The sequence below is a fragment of the Pongo abelii genome, chromosome 13 (assembly GCF_028885655.2).
Source record: "Pongo abelii isolate AG06213 chromosome 13, NHGRI_mPonAbe1-v2.0_pri, whole genome shotgun sequence".
Lineage (NCBI taxonomy): Eukaryota > Metazoa > Chordata > Mammalia > Primates > Hominidae > Pongo > Pongo abelii.
In genome coordinates this window covers 97,992,570-98,016,116 of record NC_071998.2, presented here as the reverse complement: position 1 = coordinate 98,016,116, position 23,547 = coordinate 97,992,570, and the positions used below count along the sequence as shown (strand labels likewise).

Genomic DNA, 23,547 nt, shown 5'->3' with positions numbered 1-23,547 from the left:
TATTAGCCTAAAAAAATAATAAATCTACCAAACAAGGTGTGGGAAGAAGTTCTAATTTGTATCAGTACTCCAGAGAACTAAATTCCATTCTAAATGCCTCATATGGGAACAGTACTGCTTACCATTTCAACATATAATGCTCTCCTGAGCTCCAAAGCAACATTTTCAATTGCCCCTGGACAGCTCCCTCTGGGTGTCCTTTAGTTATCTTTAACTCAACCAGTTCTAAACAAACCCATCAGAGAGTTTTCTACAAAACAAATTCTCTTCTTCATTTTCTTGTTTCTATAAATGGCACTAACCTTTCTCCCAGCTGAGTAAACTGAAAACCTAGGTGCCATTTGTATTTTACTTCATCCCTCATGCCATGCATTAAGTCAATTTTTCCAAGTCAGGCAAATCTATTCCTTCAATCATTCCCTAACTTCTTGAACTAGCTACTATTATTGCTTCTTAATTCCTTGTCCCCAGCCCCCATGTTTTTTTTTTTTTAATCTCAAGAGCACACACTGTAGAGTCAGACTACCTGGGATAAAATCTCAGCCATTATATATAGGCTGTGTGTCCTTGGGCAAATTACTTAATTTTTCTAGGCTTTACTTTTCTTATTCATAAGATGATAATAATGGGGCCATGCCTTACAGGAGTGTTTTGAGAATGAAATGAAGTAATACTTAAAGGCTCTTAGTACAGTACCTGGTATACAGAGAGATGCAATAAATGTTAGCAATTATATTTTACTAATTTGACTCTTCCTTTTACCAGCAATTTAAATTACGAAATACTATTTCCTGGCATTTAAAACTCCAAATATGGTCTCCTTTAAAGTATTTAGACCTTATCTTTCACTATTCCTTTACATGTAACTTAAGGATTAGTCAAACTGAACCCCCAGCTAGGGCCCCAGTCAGCTTCACGGTCTCCTCCCTCAGCGTTTCCTCTATATCTTATGTTCTTTCCAAACTATTCAAGTCCTATTTTCCTACCTTAAGACTTGACCCAAATGCTCCTTACGCCATAAAACCTTCCTGACTCTTCCAAAGTTGATGTAACATTTCCCTTCTTTGACACATCATAGTATTTTACTGGTATTTTCAAAGACGTGCTTTATTTTGCTGAGTCAGTGGGTATTTTTTTTTTTTTTTTATTTCATAAACCAACCCTTGACCCTAAATTCCCTTGGCCACAGACCATGGCCTGTGTCTTTATATTTCCCAAAAGTACAGTACCTAGGACAGGATATATTCATTTATTCACAATTATTTACTGAAGTTCCACTGTGCATCAGACAATGTGATAGATGCTGTTCAATAAATACTTCTTGAATTGAAGTATTTCAAGTTTTATGCCAATGTATGGATCTGATGACAAAGATTAGATATTAGGCTTTGTATAATAATAAAGTGTTTACAACCCATCCTAACCTCTGTGAAAACACCACCTCCTTCTTCTGTTCAACAACCACTAACTGGCCCTTCATCTTTTGTAAGAAGCAAGTAGTCCATCATTTATTTCATTAAAAAAATTGTTTTAAAAAGCATGTCAGTCTTAGTCACCTTTATCCAAGACTGTCCAAACGCATTATTGAATATTTATCTCTGTTTTATACGGCTGCAAGAGAAAGGCAACAAAAAGTTGTTCTTAAAACCACCCCTCTTTCCATGGTCCCAAAAAGCCTTACACACCTATTCCATATTTACACTTTCAAAGCTGTGATGAGTAATGGGAAGCTCCCTCTTCTCAATCTCCCTGTATGTCAAGCAACTCTTTGGCATCCATGAACTTCTTTACCTTTCAAGATCTTTTGAAAAATTGCAAGCAATGTTTCTTTGGTCACATGGGTTAATAGTTCTAATTTTACCTCTTTAGCGACTCAGTTTTCCAAATGGACTTTACTTCCTCAAACAATGACTAGATTTTGGCTGAATGTTTGACAGATGAATCAGGAGACTCATCTACTCTCCACAGCTGCCATTTTTCCTTTGGGTAAATCATAGCAATTCCTCCAATTCTCATTTTTAAAATGCCTGCATTTGCCAAATCTAACGCCATCTGATCAATCTCCTGTTCCCAGCCCCACTTTACAGAAAAGGTGACTGAGGCTCCAGGTAACACAGCAGCAGGTGTGAACCATGAGTGGGGCCTTCTTACTCATCCAAGCTTCTGCTTTAGCTTAGTGCCTTCCACTATGACATCATCTCCCAGTAACCACTAGTGACCCCCCAACAGCACTTACTTGTGCCTGAAAGCAGAAACAAAGGAGCAATACTGGCAGCTGTACTTGTCCTCGCGGGTAAACATGGCCAGGGCCAGGTGGCTCCTCTCATGAGAACGCAGCCCCTGCATGGACATCAGGACTCTGTCACATTGACTGCAATGGTATCCCCCCGGCCGGGTTTCATCCTCCAACATTCCATCAAGCAAGCAGTGTTCACCATCCACCCGGCCCACCAGGGCGCCACTGGCGTCTTTGGCTGCTTCCAATCCATCCAGGAACAAGTGGGCAGGGTCATCCGCCTCCTGCTAAGAGAACCACACACACACACATGCCCCACCAACAAAATAAATATCCATCATCATTGTCCCCAGCTTTCTTTTTCTCCCTTCATTCTCCCAAACTCAACAGCACTTCTTGTCAAAGCTTCCTCCCCTGCCTCTCCAGCTACCCCTAGAGGGAGAGCAAGCCCAACTGCCATTCTTCATGCAGTGGAGGTGATTTTAGGACAACATACCCGGACACAGGTTGCTACTGTTTGCGAAACGTGAACAAGGGCTTCTCCCACTCTGAAGACACTTCACTCACTTCTTCCCCATCTTAAAAGAAAATTCAAACTGCAATCCCATCTAAGATGACATAAAGTTGGGCTAGGGTTGTGGCTCACAGAAAAGAGAGGAAGGAAGGAAGGAAGAGAAAGAAAAGCAAAGTAGTATGGTCATTGAGGAGCCTTGGGCCATTATCTGGAAAGGAAGCAAAGCAAAAGATCCTGCTGTCTGCCCCCTACCCTGTAGACGGTGACTTCACTCTATGACTGGAGACTGCTGCATAATCAATTCAAAAAATTAAGGGGCAGCCTAGTTTTAAGTCACCTGTTTTTCGAGATAGCTCCTTGGGTTACTGATTACACAGGAAAAGCCCTTCTGTCTCTCTCACGTGATCCCAGGAAACAAGCCTGGGACACACCTCAGTGGTGTCTGAAAGAAAGTGACTGCTGCTATCCCTGGGTTGCCACTGTTCTGCCAAAAGACAGCTTCAGTCTTCAGTGAAGAAAAGTAAAGACTTTATCTTCATGTTAAATTGGCAAAATAGGATGCAAGCTCAAGAAGGGCAGATGACAAAAATATGTTCGCGTGTACCCATGGAGAAAGGGCAGAACCCCAAAATGACTTCTGTTTTAATAAATAATAGGGCTTAGCAATATCCTGGAAGATGGGGATGGTGACTTGGTTACTGACATGGTGGCTGCTATTAGGATTATGATGTTCAAAACAGGTGGCCTAATAAAAGTCAGAGGGAAAAGGGAAGATACTTGTCAGCATCATATGGGAGAGGGGATGGAGGAGACAAACCAAGGCTTTCAGGGTCAATTGTGACTTAAATGCTTTTAGTTTTAATGTCTCTTGCAGTCCCCAGAGGACCCAGGATAAGAAGACAAAGAGATTCTCCTAGGCTCTCTGCATCCTCAGCCAGACGAGAACAGTAAGAAGTCAGGAAGAAAGAGGCGCAGAAGATGATGGGAACAGAACCCACTTGATTCCTCTCAAGAGCTCGGGCAACTTGGAAGAACGAAGAGCTAATGGCACTAAACGCAGAATAGAAGGACGACCCGAAGCCTCCTAGACCGAGAATCCTGGACCTTCTGTTGCCACCAAACTATCCGCGTGGAAGGAAACCAGATCGAAACTCGACCTTTCCCTGAACAGAAAGATGAGGAAGGTCCAACCTGCAAAGAAATCAAAACAAGCCAAACCAATCCAAGCATAATTCAGGAATGCCCACATTCTGAGATGCTCTTTCCTGAGCTGCTTTAGGCAATGGGGTTAATAAGTAACTCAAATCGCTCACACACGAGAATGCTCATCCAGACCTTCCAGTTCTCACCTTCACAGCAGCTGACACAGCTGGGACATTGCCATACTGGACGTGCTTTCGGAGGTGATTGCAGATGGCTCGGAGCGTTGGGTGCACTTCCACACAGAATTTACATTTGTAGCCCACCACTTTCCTCTCCTTGATCTTTGGCACCTCTTCTAAGTGACCAAAAGGCTGGTAAAATACAGTGGTAGCCATCAGTACTCCGAGCCCTCCCTCAATTGTCAGAATTTATTCTTGCAGTTTACTAACATATTTCATTTTAAAGCTGATTAGCAGGTTAAAAACCAAGGGAGATATAGGCGAGTATTTTTATATAACAAATTTGTCAGCATCATGGCACGCTGCCTACTATGCAAAGTCTTTGAAACCCAAATACATTACGGCTTGTGAGTAGAGAAGATTTCTGTGCAGAAGCTCATCGTCACTGCCACTAAGTCATCTGGTTTTCAAACCAGTTTCAACTAGGCAGGTGAAACGTTGCATAGTTGCGCCATTAATGAACTTGTTGATAAAATAAAGTCTACTCCTGGAGACGTTAGGTTCATGTAGCAAACACTGAAGACCAAGACATGGCTGAGAAGTGCTAATGGTACCAAGAGACAGCCCACGCTGCCTTAGGAAAGAGCGAGCGTTGTTGTAAAACTAGGCTTCAGATAAAGCTACTTGGCAGAAAGACATACATAGAAACCACCCCAAACCTCCCCTGGGGAGCCATGGGAGGAGTCAAAGGGAAGGAGGGAGGGGAACGGGAGCAAGGAGAGGGGTGAGCACAGAATGGGAGATAATCAAGCTCGAAATGTTTAATTGACTTATTGAGCTCTCTGGCAAGCTAAGTCACTAGGAAGCCTGCAGCAGTTTGGCTGGCAACGAAGAAGTGCATGTGGGCACCAGTGATGAGAGGCCTCCTGGGGGAAGGGAAATCAAAACATATCCTTACCCTCTCTTGTTTGAAATCTGCAAAAGCACCATCTGCATATTTCTGCTTGCTCAAAAGCTGTTTCCTCCTCTCCTGACGTTTGGCACGCTTCTGGAATTCCTCATTGTGAATGTTCAAGTGTGAGGTCAGCTCGGCTGTGCTTTGCAGTTTGCTATCACAGTGCTTACACTGGTAGGTGGAGTTCTGCAAGCGGGGGCCGTTGCCCAGAATGATGAAGTCCCTCTTTAGGTCCCGACTGTGGTGGTCAGTGTAATGCATGCACAGCAGCTCTGCAGTGCTAAAGGACAGCTTGAAGCATTTGATGCAGCGGAACGGGAGCCACTCGATTTCCTGAGCTTCACCCTCCACCTCAGCTTTCTCAAAGCCGCCTCTCTCCTCTTCTTCCATCAGTGTGGGCTTCTCATGCTCATCTGCATAGACGGCCGTGAAGTAGCCCCCCAACTTGCTGGCGTGCTGCTTCTTTGGGAACACCCCTGGGTGGCGTTTCATGTAATGGGACACGATGCCCTTCTTGCTGAACGACTGGAAAGAGCACAAGGAGCACTTTTTCTTCTCCACTGCCCGCCGGAGTTCCTCGCTCAGCTGAGGGGAGTCGTCCTTGGGCGGGGATGGGATGATCACTTTGTTGGGCTTGTCACTGATGGTCCTGGAGGCTGCCAAGCAGTGAGTGTAATACGCATCAATGTCGTGGCGCTTCTGGTAGTGGGCTGCCAGACCTTTGCGGATGGGGTTGGTGTAGGCACACAGGGCACACTTGAAGAGGTTGTTCTTGCCTTCTGGCTGGGCTCGGACATTATTGTGCTTGATGCGGTAGTGCCTGGCAATCCCCTTCCTCGTGGAGCAGAAGTACTTGCAGAGCTGGCACCGGAACACAGTGTGGGAGACCAGGTGGGAGGTAGAGAAGTGAGAAGTGGACACGGGCTCCTCTCCCACCTCCTCCTCAGTGATGGAGATTTGGGAGGGGCTCACTTCAGTGGTCATCTCGGGCTCGAGGGGGACTGGCAGCTTCGGGGGTGACTGGGAAAAGACATCAAATTCAGGCTGATTGTGATACTTCTCGTAGTGGATTTTCAGTTTCTCCAAAGTGCCGTGTGTGTACGGACACAGTTTGCACCGGTAGGCGCCATACCCTTGCTTGAAGATCCTGCTCGTCTCCTCCACGTCATTCTGGGATATGTCAGCAGACTGCTCTACGTCGTGCACAAAGTCCTCAGCGGTCACCTTGATGGACGGGTGTCGCTTCTGGTAGTGGGTCAGTACGCCATGGATGCGGGTGTTGATGTATGGGCAATGCCTGCATTTGTAGACGGCACCTGGGTTGATGTCAATGTCCTGGGCAAAGTCAGCAGCCTTCACTTTCATGCCAGGGTGCTTCTTCCCATAATGAGTGAGAAGGCCGTGCAAGTTGTTATACTCAGATTGGCATACCGTGCACTGGTATGGGGTGGAGGATATGGCGGGGTTGGCTGAAGCTAGCTGCAGGCTTTTCTCAGGGGACAGTCTTGCATCCTCTGGACATTCAGCTTCCTGCTCCGGGAGAGGGGTGGGTATACTGTTTTCACAATTCACAGGGCCTGCCAACTCTTCGGATGAAAGAATGGGCTTCTCCACAGCATCTTTCTCCTTGATGATGTCCAGCAGCACTGACTCATCACCATTCATGGCCCAGGGGTGGAATGCTTGGTAGTGATTAGTGATGTCCCAGATGGAGACAGCTTCAAAAACACAGTCCCTGCATCTGTAGGTTTTGGCTTCGGCTGGCATTGTGAGAGAGGGAGGGGATGGGTCTGGCCCAGCCCACAGTTTAGTAGCCATGTAAGTGTAATCAACATAGTGTTCTGGATGCCTCCGTTGGTAATGCAGGAGCAAACCGTTGGGCTCCGTATGGGAGTAGATGCACCACTCGCAGTGGTAGCCAGCTTCTATCAAGCCATCTAGAAATGCCCATCGCATGATGGACGTGACTGTGGCTTTCAGGGCGGGGTGGTCTTTCTTGATATGCTTCCTCAGTGCATAAAAGTAGGGGGAGGTATACGAGCACTGCCTACATTTGAGTGCTCGGAGTTTCGTTTTGTCCCGCTCCAGATTAGAGGGGGAGACAAGCACGCAGCTGGCAGGCTTCTTCTGATTTCGGTCGCAGAGGCTTCGAATGGTGGCCGTATGCTGCCGGATCACATCTGCGTTGGCCTTGAAGTCTCGGTGCTTCTTCTGATAATGAATGAGTACCCCTTTGACCGTCCGGTTCCCATAATCACAGTGCTGGCAAAAGAACATCTCATTCTCCACAGGAGGGCCATCTCTCTCAGAGCTGCTTCGGTTCAGCTGTTGTATGGGGGCGGGTGGCCGGGGGGAGCCTTGGGGCCCTTCGACCCCTCTCATCATTGCAGCTGTGGGAGGAGCCTGTCTGATATATTTGGCAGTAACCTTTATTTCTGGGTGTCTTTTCTGGTAGTGGACAAGCACTCCCACAACTGACCGATTGCTGTAGGAACAGTGTTTGCAGTAGTAAAGCTCAGTACTGAGGTCTGGTGGCGGGGGTTGTGGGGGGGGTGGGGAACCCATGTTGGACATTTTGGGAGACATTGGAGCACCCACCTCAAATGATAATTGAGAAAGGGCAGAGCCCCTGTCCACAGACACCATTCGCATAGTTTTCTGGATCCTAAAGTAGGAAGCCTTTTCTTCGGGGTGTTTCTTCTGATAATGAACCAAGACAGAATGCATGTTGGGGCTTGCAAACGAACAAACATCACAATCATAAACAACAACAGTGTTGACCAAAGGGTCCTTCTGATTTTCACATTCAGGAGTAAAGGTCTTAGAAGGAGTGTTTTTGTTGAACGTAGCTGGCAAACCACCACCACGAGCCACAGGTGTGGAAGTCGCCATGTTCTTGGGAGCCGAATTCAGAATCTCCCTCAGGGTCTGGGATTCCGTATTCAGCCCTTCCTGCTGCTCCACGACATAGCTTGAAAATATCATCGCGTTGTTGATCTTCACCGTGGGATGCATTCTTTGGTAATGTGGCATCAGGCTTCTAACATTCGGGCTCGTGTATGAACAAAACCGACACCGGTAGATCAGGTCCGAGTGATCAAAGTTGAGTACATTCATGGCTTCTGGGTGGTGTTCACCATAATGCTGCTGGAGATCTTCGAAGTTGGTGTAATCGATGTAGCATTCCAGGCACCTGTACACTGCACTGTGATCGTTGGGGTCCAAGATGTACCTAAAGCTGAATTTAATGTATGGGTGCATTCGTTGGTAGTGGGTGCTAACACTCCGGGCAGATTTGTTGTTAAAGTCACAGTGTTTACAATAGTAAAGCCTTCCAGAGTCACCAAAGTCTGTGTTTTCATTATTGTGCTCAGTCCCATAGATGGGAGTTTGGGTATTCAGCAGAGCACTATTGGAAACTTGGTGATCTTTCAAGTTTGTTGAGGAGCCGTAGTAATCCTCTTCATCTTCAGAAAGGGTGAGCTCAATCTCAGCCCCATTGGTGGCATTGTAATCGTGGGTGATGTTTCTGAAGTTGGGCTCTTTCTGGGGCTCACTGGTATCTCTTGCCCATATCTGTTGGGCAGAAAAGGAAGTGGGAACCTCTATGATGGGTTCTGTCGGCTCTTCCTCCCTGTCCAACTCAACCTCTATCTCGACTTCGTTGTCTTCTTCTTCCTCTTCATCATCCTCAACATTGATCACTGCATCTTCCTGCTGTTTGGTTTGGTTAATTTTGCTCTGAAGGTTGCTTGCTATCTCGTCAATCCTGGTTCTCTTCTTCACGGGTGACAAATCTAGAGGAAAGTCATTGGCGAGCTTCCTAGAGGCCTTAGCTACAAAATTGTTCTTGGAGGACAACCCAAGAATTGAGGTCTGACTTTTCTTCACAGTGTTGCTGGAAGAGGGGTGGCTGTCTGTCTCATTTTCCAATGGTAGGCTTGAGGGCTGCCCCTCGAATTTTGGCAAGTTGTCACAGAATGAATGTTTATGCTGCTGATGGACTCTTAGCCCTTTCAGAGTTGTGGTGGAGTAATTACACATGGTGCATTTGTATGGGTGCAGAGGTGCGGCTTGTGTGGGTGGCTGTGGCTGCTGCGTTGGTGGTGGCTGTGTTTGTGGCTGGGGTGGCACCTGATGTGGTGGCTGCAGCTGTGGTGGCTGTGGCTGCTGCAGTGGCTGTGGCTGTGATGGTGGTGGTGGTGGTGGCGGTGGTGGTGGCTGCGGTGGCTGTTGCTGCTGCAAGGGATCCAACATGACTCCTGACTTTCTACCATTGATGCTTGAGCTCTCATAAGACACCACACCTTCATTCAGTGAGGAAGAAATGCTTTCACTCTGGGAATTCACAGCATCCCAGTCTGACGTTGTACCCGTGTGACACTGTTTGTGAGCCCCAAGTTTCAACGAGCTCTTGCAAGTAAACGGACATTCGTCACATTTGTAGACAGCTGTCTTTCCAGATAAGTGGATGTTTTCTATGTGACGAGAGATGCTACGTCGATGCATGGTGAGGAAAGGGCAAAAGGGGCACTGGAACCTATTCATGAATCTTCTAAATGGAATCCCCTTGGTCTCCAATAATTTGTTGCCATCTGAGCCCATCAGCTGCTCTGCAGACAGGCCTGATGTCTGGTGATCCATAGCACTTAAACCATTCTCACTGTCTATTTCATTTAACTCTTCATCAGAACTAGAGTCATTTAGCATGCTGTTAGTTTCCAGGTCAGCAGAAGAATTGGTCATGTCAGTCATTCCATAACGGGATCTCTCTGCCAAGTTAACTAGACCAGAATTGTGAGGTGACTTCGGCTTCATCTGAGGGTAAGACATGGGCGAAAACTTGGAAGCTGAAGAAGAATTGGGTCTCATGATGGAGTTGCCCATGGAGCCCCTGAAGTTGGAGACGGTAGTATTGGGTATCTCCCGGCTTGCAGCGTTCATGGTCAGATAGGTGGAGTTGGAAGTGGGGCTGGGGGCACTCTTGTTCGGCACATCAGGTAGATTAGTTCCTTCTTGTTGCTGTCTGAGACTGGAAAGGATCTTGACCATACTGCGGTGTTTCTTCATCATGTGGTCACACCAGCGTTCTCGGCGGGGGGTCTGGTAGCTGCACCACTCACAACAAAAGTTGCCTCGAGATTTGGTCAAAGGCTTGACCATAGACTCTAAGATGCTGCGCTCCACAACCTCTGCTGGCAGTTCCTTGCAGGGGTCCTGCAGGGATACGGGCGGAACCACAGGGTCTGGCATTGGAACAGGAGCAGGTGGGGGAGCAGTGGTCTCCTTCAAATGGTTTTTGTGATACATCTTCTGATGCTTAATTATTCTTGCCCTTCTTGGTGACTTGTATGTGCAAAACTGGCAAGAGAAGACCTTTCCAAATCCCTCGTGCATCATGATATTATAATTTAAGGATCCCGGGACAGGGGGTCCTGATGAACTCCCTTCAGCTTGAGCTCCATGGACCTTTCTAGTGTGTTCTATGAGGAGGTTTTTTGACCTGAAGTAGCGTACACAGAACTTGCATTGAAAAAACTTGTTTGTTGGTTTGGGATTAGCGGCAATATGCTGACCATAATATCCTGGACTGTGGCCATAGTAACCTCCGGTCCCCAATGCAGTTGCATTTTGACCTAAAGAAAAAGCATAAGGAAAGTGACAAAGCAAAAGATAATTAAAATATCCAATCATGCAAATCAGTACCATTCCAATTATTCTTCGTTACTAAACGTCACATGCAAAAGGCCTGAAGTCTCAAGATGAGGCCTTGAAGAGTATTCACAAAGCATCAATGAAGATACACGTACTGCACCTTCTCATGGATAAAGATGCAGTGTACAGCTTTAGGTATTCTCCTCATCTCCATAAATGAGCCACACAGCTATAAAAATACAAGTTTCATAAATTGTACTACTTTTTCTAGAACTTTCCAAGCAACTACCTTGTTCTCCAAATTAAAAGGTAGGATATATGAGGAAGCTTTTGAAAGGATAACAACCTAACATACTCAAGAAGAGATACATGATGCCCAAACCACAAAAATGGCTAGCAAAGCACAAGAAACTCTGCAAAAGCCACATATATTAAGAACCATGGCTACAGGCTAAAAGGAAACAAGAGCAATTAAAATACATCGGCCGTGCCAAGTTTAGTATAGATTTACCTGATAAATCTTCTGCAATGGCAAATTCATCCTTTATAGAAGAAAACTCCACCTCTGTCTGATTACTGGCATTCATGGACCCACATCGTGGCTCATTCACATTGTCTTCAGCAACATCAGTTGGCTGCAGAAATGCCGTGTGGACATCCTGAATGTGTGCCTTGAGATCTTCATAAGACGGGGCTCTGAAATCACAGCCATCACACTGAAGCACCTCCATGATCTGGGTCTACCCTCTCACATTAGGAACCTGTGGCAGAAGTCAGAACAAAACATCTTAAGGAATGCACTAACCACATACCTCGAGCTGATGGGGCTATATATCCATTAATGGGAAAAAATTCCAGTATCAGTAGATTTCTCTTATTGGACTTTGCCAGTTGGAACATTGGCTAAAGAGAGGCAATCAGACATAATGGAGATGATGTCCTTGACCTCATAACTTCAAAGAAGGAAAAATACCAGATAAACATTTTCTAGCATGATATGTCTTCCAATGCCATTTGTCAAGGAAACGCTTAATACTTCAAAAGTTTTAGAAGTTTCTGAGCTTCTCCACTGAATCCAAATTTCTTGGTAACTTAATGTTGGCTTTGGTTCTGCCTTGGACTCATTTTCTTTTTAAATTAGAACCATCTCAAAAGTAAAGAGGATGTCCACACAGAAGAAAGGGAAAATTTCAACCTTCATTAGCTGTTTATTTAGTATTATTACCTTGGTGTTTTATCACCAAATAGTGAAATAGTATTTAAATCTTGGGAGTGGAGGTAGAGCAATTTTATTGTAGCTTTTATTATTTTAATAACTTTGCTGATATTGGGGTGCACCTCTCTTTCCTCCCTTCTCCAAATAGTTTAGTTGTGGGTTTTTTTTTTTTCCATGAGCTAAATGACTGTTTGCTCTTTTACTACCTACCAATTATAACCTAACAGCTTCTTCAATCTAATTAGGTCATAAAATATTCCTCATGAGATTTTCAAACAACCAACTTTGGATGACAATCCAGTTTCTGTTTAAAGTTGCACCTTGGCACCTCAATTTGCATGAAGACAACAGAAACTTGCATTTTTGAAGAAGGGCTTCTAAGTCATGACTTTACCTTTTTCCACTTCTTTCCTTTACAAACATGAAGCACATACCTGGATGCAAAAAGCTGTGAACCTGCCGTGGAATAAATCAAAACTTGCCCAGCTACCTTCATTCTGCTATTTACTGTGTGACTGAAATATACAGAAAGCTACACACTAACTCAATGGAGAGTCCCACCATCAAGAAGTCAAAAATGTATTAGAAAGGTGGAGTCCTTCCTATCCTAATGTATATCCTAAGTTGAGATACCCTGTTATTATCTAATGAGTAAGTTACTTCAGTAAGATCATCACAAACTCTACTGAGTCATTGTAATCTAGAACCAGATGTCCACAAACTAACACTGTAGCCAATGTATTTTATGATGTAACACTCTATACTTTTACTGTAAAAGATAAATTATTTCTGCAGGAACAAAAAAGTCCAGTAATAATACATCAATGTAGTGAAAGGAGCCATCACACAAGGATTTTCTATCAAAGAATGCTCCTCCTGATCGCCTGCTAAAATAACTTCTGGCAAGTCCAGTTCTGGACAGACTGAGCTTGCAGAGTGAGCCGCAGATATTTACCTCCTCTTCTTTCACCCAGCAATTTATCCTTTTTCAATAAACATTGAACTGTGCACCAGACTCTTTTCAGCTAAGTCTCAATATTCCAGATACACAAGCTTTTATGTCTAAGCACCAACCCAAATTGTGTGGAAGAGGTTGCTATCAGCTCTGGATCAAATTACAGCAGTCACTGAGGCCCCACCCCATTTCTCCTTTCGCACAGTCCATTAGACCTGAAAACAAATTTTTCCATGGTGCAGACAACTCCTGCATTTAGAACACTTCACAGAAAAAAGCAGATCATCTAGTGTGCACTCCCCATCCCCCAAGCTTAGTCCTTTCATCTCAGCCAAACAAGCCACAGCTCTGCTGAATGTGTTTATCACACTTTCAAGAGATATGAGCTCCTGCGTCACTGAAGCTCTAAGACTCACTAAGCTGCCCTAGTCCTCTGAGCTTTAGGGGCAGCCATTTTAGCTCAGAGCTTCTCCTCTGTGCACAACATGGCTTCTCCTGGATTCTGCTAGGCTAACAATCAGAAATGAATGCTAGAAGAGCAGGCTGGGCTCCTCCTATGCTCTTCTCTTCCCAACAAAGAATTAACTGTTTTCATTTCTCTCCGAAAAGCAGCACCTTTCTCCTCCTCAAATGTCATTCACCAAGATCTCCAAAGGTTCTTTTATTCCATGATTGATATGCTGGTTTGTTAGTCCCAGCAGAGCCCTGGTCAGAGCAGGATGACCCTGGGCCAGATCTTGTTCTACATCAGGATTTAGGGGTACAGTGGGGGGACCTCCAGAATGCCTTGGCTTCTTGGAAGTCGTCCTTCCACACACAGAAGACATACCATCCGACTCTGCTTGCCAGATTCCAAAGTCTAATGACCTTTGTTAATCACCAGCCAGTCTGTCTGCATCAGCAGACCCTGCCAACAGACACACCCTTCAACACAAAGGCTGTAGCTATTCCTTTTAAAGGAGGTTCTCTGAAAGCTCCATTGTGTAGCAGAGAGGAAAACAAAATCTCTTCCCTTCAAAACTTCAAGCCTTTAGAAATAATGCAACAAAAGGCTTTCTGCTGTGTGTCTTTTGGAAAGTTTGAGCCTGATTTGCACAACATCAACAGAAGTTACGGTTCTGCAAAAGGAAAGCAGGGCACCTTCGGCATTAAGTCATCCAGCTAGAGATGAAATTCATCTCTCTATGTAGTTCTCTAATATCTTGGTGTCTTCTGAAGCTATTATCAAGGATGTTAACTTCACTGGACACAAACATAAACTAACAATCTCATTGTTCTGCTACAAAGGAGATTAAAGGGTTATGAGATCAGAAAAAGAGCCACTGATTTGGAAAAAGAAGAGATGATGAAAGTGATTTCCTAATGGGTTCTAGCTTTAATGTTGTTGCAGCCTCTGCCTCAAACATAGCTCAGAGCCTTAGAAGAGGTTAATCTCCAGGCCGCTGAGAGAACCAGCATCAGGTAGAGCTGAATGGCCTTCAATTTCATGTCTGTACCAAGTACTGAAAGGAGGATGTAGCCTACTTTGAAAGCCATCTTGCCTTTGTGTACACATTTCTCCTGACGACGCTGACAGAAGAAGAAAATAGAAGTTGCTGGCATGGCCCAATCAAAGAGATAGAAATTTGATATGTTTATGAGATGGTACATGGGCACATGTGCGAAAAGTGACAGCAAGTGGAGGGGAAGGGAGTAGGGAAGGACAGAGACAAAAACACACTGGACATGAAGATGACCCATTCATATGTTTTTGCAGCAGATGGTAATCCTCTAAGAAACCAAAACCGAGGAAAAAAAAAAAAAAGGTGAGAAATAAGCTTTGCATATCTATTTCATCAATCCCGAAGAGCAGTAACCCTAAGAGGCTAACCTAGTCACTCATCTGCTATAAAATTATGATTTTAAGTTAAAAGCTTTGATCTGATATCTATTTACTTCATTTAATAATACTATGATTATGAAATTAGCGACATTTTTTCTCACCAAAATCAGCAAAATCAAAAGTAAAAGAGGAAGTTTCTGAACTAACTAAAAAGAGTCTATTTCAAAAGGTCACGAGATGAATCTACACATCAAACAAGCACCCCTGTCTTCTACCCCAGATATATGTCCAGGCCCTTCAAGGTCAAATAGACCTCAGATGCTTAGACTTTAAACACCACCCATCATGATCCCTGCAAGGTGAACACAGATTCATTCTAAAATAACTGGCACCTAAATGTGTCTGGTCCTCCTAACATGAAACCCCTAAACCATCCTAATTAGTCACTGCCTTTAGTACTACTTATTCGTTGCTGGTTTGTTTACTTTGCATTTATAGTTTGAAGGATTTCAAAAGGTGGGGTTTTGACAGGGAAACCCAAAATCCAATTATGTTTGACAAACTCTTGAAGATATAAAGAACATCCAGAGATGATGTCAAAGATTTGAAACATATATACAGAAATGGGGAAAAGTAAATTATGGACAAAGCCTGCTCATTTTCAATCTTAAGAACACCAATTTTAATTTATACCACCTGCCCACCTACTTTCTGTGCTCAGAATTCCAGGGATCCATTATGCCTCAGTTTTCCCTCCTGTGAAGGAGGAAGGAGACAAACCACAGCTTCATCGTCCATCCTTCCAACTCACTGCTCAGACGTAACCGGAGTGGGGAGGTGTTGACATTGTACAGCATTCTTACAGGCCCGCCACCATCACTTGGTCCAGGTCAGCTTGGCAAACACTGCTCTTTAGTTTGAGGGCCCAGGAGCATAAATGTGGTCCTCAAGTCAAAATCCCAGCTCTCTTCAGGAAGTGATCAAATTAAAAGGCATAGGCCTTGCCTGGATCTAACCTGTTCTCTGACTGAAGGACTGCAGCCCAGAAATAAAGCTGTGAAGCACCACAGCCATGTGATTCAGTAGCAACTAATTATAACCTTCAAAGCCTTTGAGAAATAGAACCAGAAACACCATAAGGTGCTTTTCCTCTGTCCACTCCAGAAACCTAGTTTCATTTATAAGACACTAAACTTCCCAGTTCTCCTCAATCATAATTCTAATAAAAGGCTCTCATTAGCACCTGTTGTTTGAACTTTTCTTAGTTTTCTTTCTTATGAATGGAAAAACCAATTATCCAAGGACAGGTAATAGAAACACATAAATTCTAGAATAGTTCAGCTAGAAAAATGGAAAAATCAAGAGACTAAAGATCATTCTAAAAAATGTATTTGCAGATCAGAAATTGTTGCTATGCTGAGGTCAAAGAGTTGTGATGTGTATTGGGAGGTTAATATTTTTAATTGCAAGCCCCAGGACCTTAAGATGAAAAATGATTTTTTTTAAAAAGGCACTAGTAAACTTATAAATGTTGGGTTGCTATTCTTAGCAACAAGGGAAGTTCTATATCACTACTAATCATTTACACTTGTTATGGCTGAAGTAGAAGTTCTAATAATTTAATAATCATTTAAAGCATCTTTCCAAAGAGTAATGACCTGAAAAGTTGAGGTGAAATCTCTTTCAGGAACAGTAGTTATGGAATCAAAACTACAAATGCAAATATAGAATGTCTAAATATATATATATATACACAAACACATAATTATAGATAAAATTAATGACATACAGATATATGTAATTAATTTTCTTGATTTAATTTTAACTCATATATGGGCATATGCCCTCCAAATTTAACAAGAGCTGGGGCAGAATCAGTTCTTTTCTGAACAAATACAAATGACATAGGTACTATCTCCATGTTATAGTGTAAAAAAATAAACCAGCAGGCGGGGCGTGGTGGCTCACGCCTGTAATTCCAGCACTTTGGGAGGCCGAGGTGGGTGAATCACAAGGTCAGGAGTTTGAGACCAGTCTGGTCAACATGGTGAAACCCTGTCTCTACTAAAAATAAAAAAAATTAGCCGGGTGTGGTGGCGGGCGCCTGTAATTCCAGCTACTCAGGAGGCTGAGGCAGAGAATTGCTTGAACCCAGGAGAAGAAGGTTGCAGGGAGCCAAGATCGCACCACTGCACTCCAGCCTGGGTGGCAGAGTGAGACTCTGTCACAAAATAAATAAATAAATAAATAAATAAATAAATAAATAAATAAAAATAAATAATAAACCAGCAAAATAAACCAACAAGCAACTTCCAACAACAAGCTGCCTCCAACAATCCCATAGCACTTGGTACTACTATAGATTCTGGCTCACCATGTAGTCTTCAAATGTCCTATCAAATGTTTATACTGTTTGCTACATGATCTAAGCAGTTCTGTGTACTCTTGGCAATTCACCACACTAATGAAAGGTTTAACATATCAGGGAGGATAAATAATTAAGGAATTCAGAAGGGAGACACAGCTGTTCTTCAAAACCAAATTTTCAGAAGAGAAAGGATTAATTTGCAATCACATATGTAACCCCCAATATGAGACTGAATTTAAATAGTAGCAGGGAAATACCATGAGACCAAGTCCTGCCAATGCATGTGGCCTCTGTTGTATACAGTTGGCCTGGTCCATCTGTGGGACCTTGTATATAAGCACAAAGTCTGAAGCAGGCAATTTGCAGATTAATAACCCAATCACCTACTGGCCAAGGATGCTAGCCTTCAGGTTATTTTTTATTTTAGGTTCGCTCTCCTGCATAAAGTTTTCAAGTACTACAGAGTATGCTGGAGTACTATTTCTTAATAGATACCTTTGGGATCATCATTAAAATGAAATGAGCATCTAGGGATGTAATCCAAGTGGCTAAAAATGTTGGATATGTAAACAAGAAGTCATTCTGGCTGAGTGACCTGTTATGAAAGCAGGTAGTAAGTGTCTCATACAGAAAGAGATACTACATACCTTCTGGAGAATTCATGCATTCCTTTGCAATGATATAAGGCTAATTGAGGCCAACAGGCCAATAGGCAGTCTGCCAGCTCTCCTGTCCGTAGAAAAGGAAGCCTGTGATTTGAATAAGGAGATAAAAGGAGAGAAGGGACAAGAAAAGAAAGGGAGGAAGCAGGCTGATATCTCAGTAGCTTTAGACTTCATTGTCTGTAAAGGGGAACTTGCAGTTCACTGGATAATTCTAATTCTGAGAAGCGTCTTGACAATTTTCTTCAGATGTGGTTTAGAAACAAAACAAAACAAAATGAAGACGCCTCCCCCTCACTGAAATTCTCAAAATGCAACCATGATAAATGAGATTCCAGCTCATCATGTCCTTTCAAATGATGGGAACCCATTCTTGGTATCCTAAGAATGAGTAAGTGAGAAATAATAAGTATTGAGGAATTCTCTGAAATGTCATGGGTTCACCAGGAAGTTCCTTGGAAACTGCAGCTGTTCTTGCCCTTGTACTTAGAACAACAGATAACTGATTTATCCCCTCCAGAGCTAAACCTCGCCCAAACAGCAGAGACAGAAAATCACGGTGTTGCTTTATCGACTCTTCAGAATGCTGGCTGGGTTTTTACAGACACTTTTCACACAAGAACTCTCATTATAAAAATTGTAAAATGAAAGGGAAGTTGCAGATATGCTGCTGGGTCTTCATTACAGAACTGATTAAGACGCAGAGTAAGCAGAAGCTGCAGTAAAAGTCATCTTCCACATCACGAAAGACCAAGACATGAATTGAGAACTTTCCCTGGGGGCTGGTCAGCCTGACTGACCTTGGGCCTTGGGTGTGTCTTCATGGCCCAAAGTGTTCATGGCTCACAAGATTCAGCTAAACATACCAAGTCTCAATTCTACAGATTCAGTGAATGAATCCAGAAACCATTTTTAACAACTTACCTTGTTTTCTATTACTATGCAAAGAAAAAAAAAATGATGTAGGGCCAGTGGCTTGCGGAGTGTGTGAGGAAGTTTTGCTGAAATAACTTCTTTTATCTGGGGAAAATCTCAATCTAATCTCCCTGAGACTTGCTCGCTTTTGTATGCTCATCATTTGCTCAAAAAATTCAGACAATTCACCTGCTTTAGACGAGAATGATTCTGAGCCTGCCTCCATCAGTGGCAGCCCCTGATGTAATAACCCTTCCAGTCTATTTTCTTATAGCAGACAAAACTGATTACCTAAGCCTGGCACCTGGATCTGTCTGTCTGTGTGTCTTTCTCTAAACCATGGTTTCTAATATAACTACCCTGTGAGGATAAAGTCCTAAACCCCTGCTTTCTGAAAAGGCAAACAGTGCCTGAGCCTATATAGACCATAAATGCTTTCAAGTCCTCCTACTCAAGGGGACTGTGATTTTTTGTTTTCCTCTTCTTGACTTCTGCCTGTAGCAGAAGCCAATAGAAGGCTGTCCTTCTCTCTTATCAAACTAACCAACTGGCCCACTCAGATACATTAGTTTTCCCACCCTTGCTTCAAGAAATTAATGCAACCTTATAGCAGGAGAAACATCCATATGTGTTTCTATATGGGACTGGAATATACCCCAAAATTAGAAATTTTCTAAAAATGAAAGCTAAGAAATTTCTTTTCTCTTGCAATCCCCAATCTACTTTTAGCAAGTAAGTTTATTCCTAAAACTTCTTACATCCCAAGAACCAAGCAGAAAGCTTAGACATTTGTCCACCAACACAACAGTAGACTTTATTACCAGGTGAAAACACTACAGTGCTCAGTTAAGGAGCCAAGCCTTGCATTCCACATATCCTTAATGATAAATACCACTTTTGCCCAACAAAGTTAGGTTTTTCAGCATATCCACTGTTGAGCTGTTTAAAGAAAAAAAAAAAAAAACCATACAGAAATGCCTATCCAGCCATTAAGGAATTTGTTCTCAGGTCACTAAAACCAAAAAGGGACAATAGGTATGATGTCTCTGCCTGCCATCTTCACCTTGAGAGCAAGTCTTTTGAGGCCCTTACTTTGATCATTTTGTTAAATGAAGAGATTAGATCATGACGTTCAACCTTTTTGTACAAAGGACCTGTTTTACAAGATTTTCTTCTCATATTTTGTAAGATTTTTTTTCCTGATTAAATTCATTCCCTTACATTTTATTATTCAGAGGCATATAAATGCCAATCTTCATGTGACTGCCTTCTTATAAATTAAATCCAGGGGCTTTCCTTGACAACTCTATCTTAGCCACCACTCCCAACCCCCACAAAATCTACAAAATTGAAACCCCTACTCACAACACCAACCCACACACAGTTTCTCTCTACCCCAATACACTACTTTATTTCCTTCACTATTGGCATGACCCTTGTTTGTTTGTGGTCTTTTCTTCCCACCAGAACACAAGTACCCTTAGAAGGAGTCTAGGTCTGTCTGGCTCACACTGGGATCTTCAGCCCTGGGAACACTCAGTGTAATCAACAGGTACTCAGAAATATACGTTGATTGAAGGAAGGAACAAATGAATGAACTAGAGCTTCTGAATGATAGGATTCCAACCAACCAAAAAAGATTGGTCATGAGTGTTACATGACTCTACTAACCCTGTGTTGTCATAAAGCAGTAGTCCCAACGAGCGGTAGGTAATTTTATTCCCTGCTTGCCCCAACTTGGGGCTGTTTGGCAGTATCTGCAGGCAGTTTTAGTTATACCCAGCATCTGTGGGTAAAGGCTAGGGATACTTCTAAGCATTCTACAATGCACAGGACAGCCCCCACGACAAAGAATTATCTAGCTCCAAATGTCAACAGTGCTGAGTCTTAAAACTTAATGATCTCCAGGTATTTTCATTCTCTGCGTATAACCCACCTGTCTTTAGAGGCTCTTTATGGGGTCCTGGCTGGGGAGTCTCTGGATCCTTAGAGGGTCAACAACCTTGGAGAGCCCAGGTCCAAGATTTTATAATTGTGTGGTTCTAAATGATCTTAGCAGCCCTCATGCTATACGATATCATGATGAGTTTTCAGTTTTATTTTTCTAATTTGGGTATGTTACCAAAAATCTCTTCAGAAAAAAAAAAAATCCTAGGCGAAGGCATGTGACTGGTCCGTCTTTCCTAGTGATACGGCCCTTGTATCCACCCTTGCACAGCTGATAATCCTGTGAGTTTTGTGAGTAAGGGGCAAATGTCATTAAAAATGGTCAAGTCACCTGGGCACAGTGTCTCATGCCTGTAATCCTACTAGCACTTTGGGAGGCTGAGGCGGGCAGATCACTTGAGGTACGGAGTTCGAGACCAGCCTAGCCAACATGGTGAAACCTCTTCTCTATTAAAAACACACACAAAAATTAGCCGGGCTTGGTGGCAGGCGCCTGTAATCCCAGCTACTCGGGAGGCTGAGGCAGGAAAATTGTTTGAGCTTGGGAGACAGAGGTTGCAGTGAGCCGAGATCACACCACTGCACTCCAGCCTGGGTCACAGAATGAGATTCTGTCTCAAAAAAAAAAAAAAAAAAGTTAAGTCTTTAGCATGTGGCCTCTGACTAAAATTTCTATGAAAAACAATGCATATGTTCTCCTCTCCCATGTGTAAAATCATCTTCTTTCAAAGTGACAGGGCCCCAGGCTACTATAAGTCACTCTTCAGAGGACAAGTAATGCGTTCTTTTTTATTCTTATATCCCCAGGGCCCGGCATAAGTCTGGCTCTGATGAGATTTGTGCTATGAGTACTAACTGTATGCAGGCCTGCTTTCCAGGAGAAAATTAACCAGTGGTACCAAATCAAACTAAATGTTCAAGAACCTAAGGAATTCCAGAGAGCATCCATGAACAGAAAAACAAAACAAAACCTAGTGCTCATGAAGCTAATGAAGCCACATCACAGTGGTTAGCTGACTACTGAGACACTAGCAATTCTAAGTCTCCACTAGCAATTCTAAGTTTCCACTTGTCCATGAGTTTTAAGTAAATGACCATCCTCCTTTTCCTCATCATCCATGGAGAAGATGCCTCTGGCTGCATTGTTCCACCTATGTGTTTACAACACTGCTAAGCTACCCTGAACTGATGTGACACCTGGAGTCATCACCTGACTACACTTGAGACCATTTGGTTGCCTTCCCTCCACAAAGCCTTTTTTATTCTTGTTTGCAAAGAATCCTGGAAAGCCGGAGGAACAATTCTGTCCTATAGCTCAAAACTGTATAAACATTTTCAGTGGAGGGAGTGTAACAAAATTAGGTAGAAACAGAATTTTTTCTTCTTAGCCTCCCTGAAAAATATTGAAATATTATTTGTGCCTTCCTTAAGTCAAAGAGAAGACTCTACTCTGAATGTTAACCATCAATAGGTTCATCATGTCCAATGGAGAGGAGATCTCAAAGACCATATAGTCCCACCTGGTCCAACATCTTCAGTTTCCAGAGAGTGAAACTGAAGTCTCAAGAAAAATAACCTGCCCAAGCCTTCTGGCCCATCAATTTTCTGAAGCCAGAAAAAAAATCTTTTGAATTTCATAATTTGAGACAGGAACTCACAAGTAAAGACACTCCATACATGTCAGTTGTTCAACAGTATTCACGCTTAAGGTCCATGCCCCATATATTCTCAGTAATGAGTCTTCATCAGGAAGGCAGATTTCAGAATAACCAGAAGTGTCTCCTCTACCCTGAATTCACACCCAGGAGAGTAACTGAAAAGGTACAAAATCCACTTTTTACAGTTTGACTATTCAAAGAACTGCTTAGGCATGTAAGCAGTGTGTTTATACTTTGGAAACACGTTTGGAAGACTGAAGGTTGCTGACAAAGGTATACACAGAAGAACAAGAGCTATAACACTGAATTATCTTTAGAATCCAACCTCGTGAAGTCAGAACGTTATGTAGTAGCTTTATGCCTGCCAAATCTACCCCACGAGAAACATTGTCTTGTTTCTTATGGAAAATGTGCACTGCCAACAAAGTCACTGAAGAGGCTAGCTGAACGAGCCTTAGGAGGATCTGGACATAGCAGGGTCGGTTCATGTAAAATAGAAAGGAGAGGAGTAGTCAGCCTTACAAATGTCTGTCAAAAAAAGCCAGCCTCTTCGTGGCACATCTAGTGAGTGACTCAGACTAATGATACCAGAATATTGTTCATACTGGATTTCGCTTCAAATTATATACTGCATTCTGAAACCAACTGCAACTTGGAATATTTTTCTCTCTTTACTAATATATTAATTTATCTTTACCCTTTATTTCTTTATTTATCTAACTTTATTCCTAGAGGATATCTATATCCATTTGTTGCATATAAAAAATCTAAATGTATCAGAAAGTCTGGGAATCATCTTTAACTTTTAAAATATCTTTCCTAAGGGTCTTCTAAGAGTCTCTTCTAAGAGTCTGTTATCATTCTGAAGAGAATAGCTTAGAAATCAGGAAGATGTTGAGATCTCTATGTTTGTTCACGGTTTTCCTCCATGTAGAACACTTTAAACCTGCTTTTGGAAGGTCTAAGTAATTCCCCCCCTTTTAAGACAGTGGTTCTCAAAGTCTAATCCCTGGACCAGCAGCATCAGCATCACCAAAGAACTTGTTAGAAAAGCAAATTATTGAGTTCCACCCAAGACTTGAATCAGAAACTCTGGTGTTGAGGTCCAGTAATTTCTTTTTTTACATATTCTCAGGGTGATTCTGAGGCCCAAGCAAGTTTTAAGACCAAGCTCAAGTTTTCCTTCCTGTATGAAACAGTCCCTGAGACCACCAGCTAGAACAGTGAGCATTCCCTGCTCCACTGCATTGGAGCCCTATTTTAAAATGCTGCCGACTGGATGAATGCAATAATAGCTATGCAGTCCTTGAAGAGCACAGGAG

The 23,547-nt window shown here is 43.0% G+C and overlaps 1 protein-coding gene across 13 annotated transcripts in view; it reads right to left on the bottom strand.

Moving 5' to 3' along the window:
- The window catches only part of ZNF462 (zinc finger protein 462), a 157,773-nt gene that overhangs the window by 77,058 nt on the left and 57,168 nt on the right, over positions 1-23,547 (bottom strand). For 8 of the 13 annotated variants that reach the window (XM_063714339.1, XM_063714341.1, XM_063714336.1 and 5 more), the window contains 4 exons: positions 11,194-11,443; positions 5,031-10,663; positions 4,100-4,264; positions 2,237-2,523 (listed from right to left, as the gene is read on the bottom strand). In XM_063714339.1, coding sequence (XP_063570409.1) covers positions 2,237-2,523; positions 4,100-4,264; positions 5,031-10,663; positions 11,194-11,413 — 6,305 coding nt within the window. In that variant the 5' untranslated portion in view covers positions 11,414-11,443. The remainder of the gene's footprint in view (positions 1-2,236; positions 2,524-4,099; positions 4,265-5,030; positions 10,664-11,193; positions 11,444-23,547) is intronic. The other 5 variants (XM_063714343.1, XM_024252399.3, XM_063714344.1 and 2 more) reach the window with 3 other exon arrangements.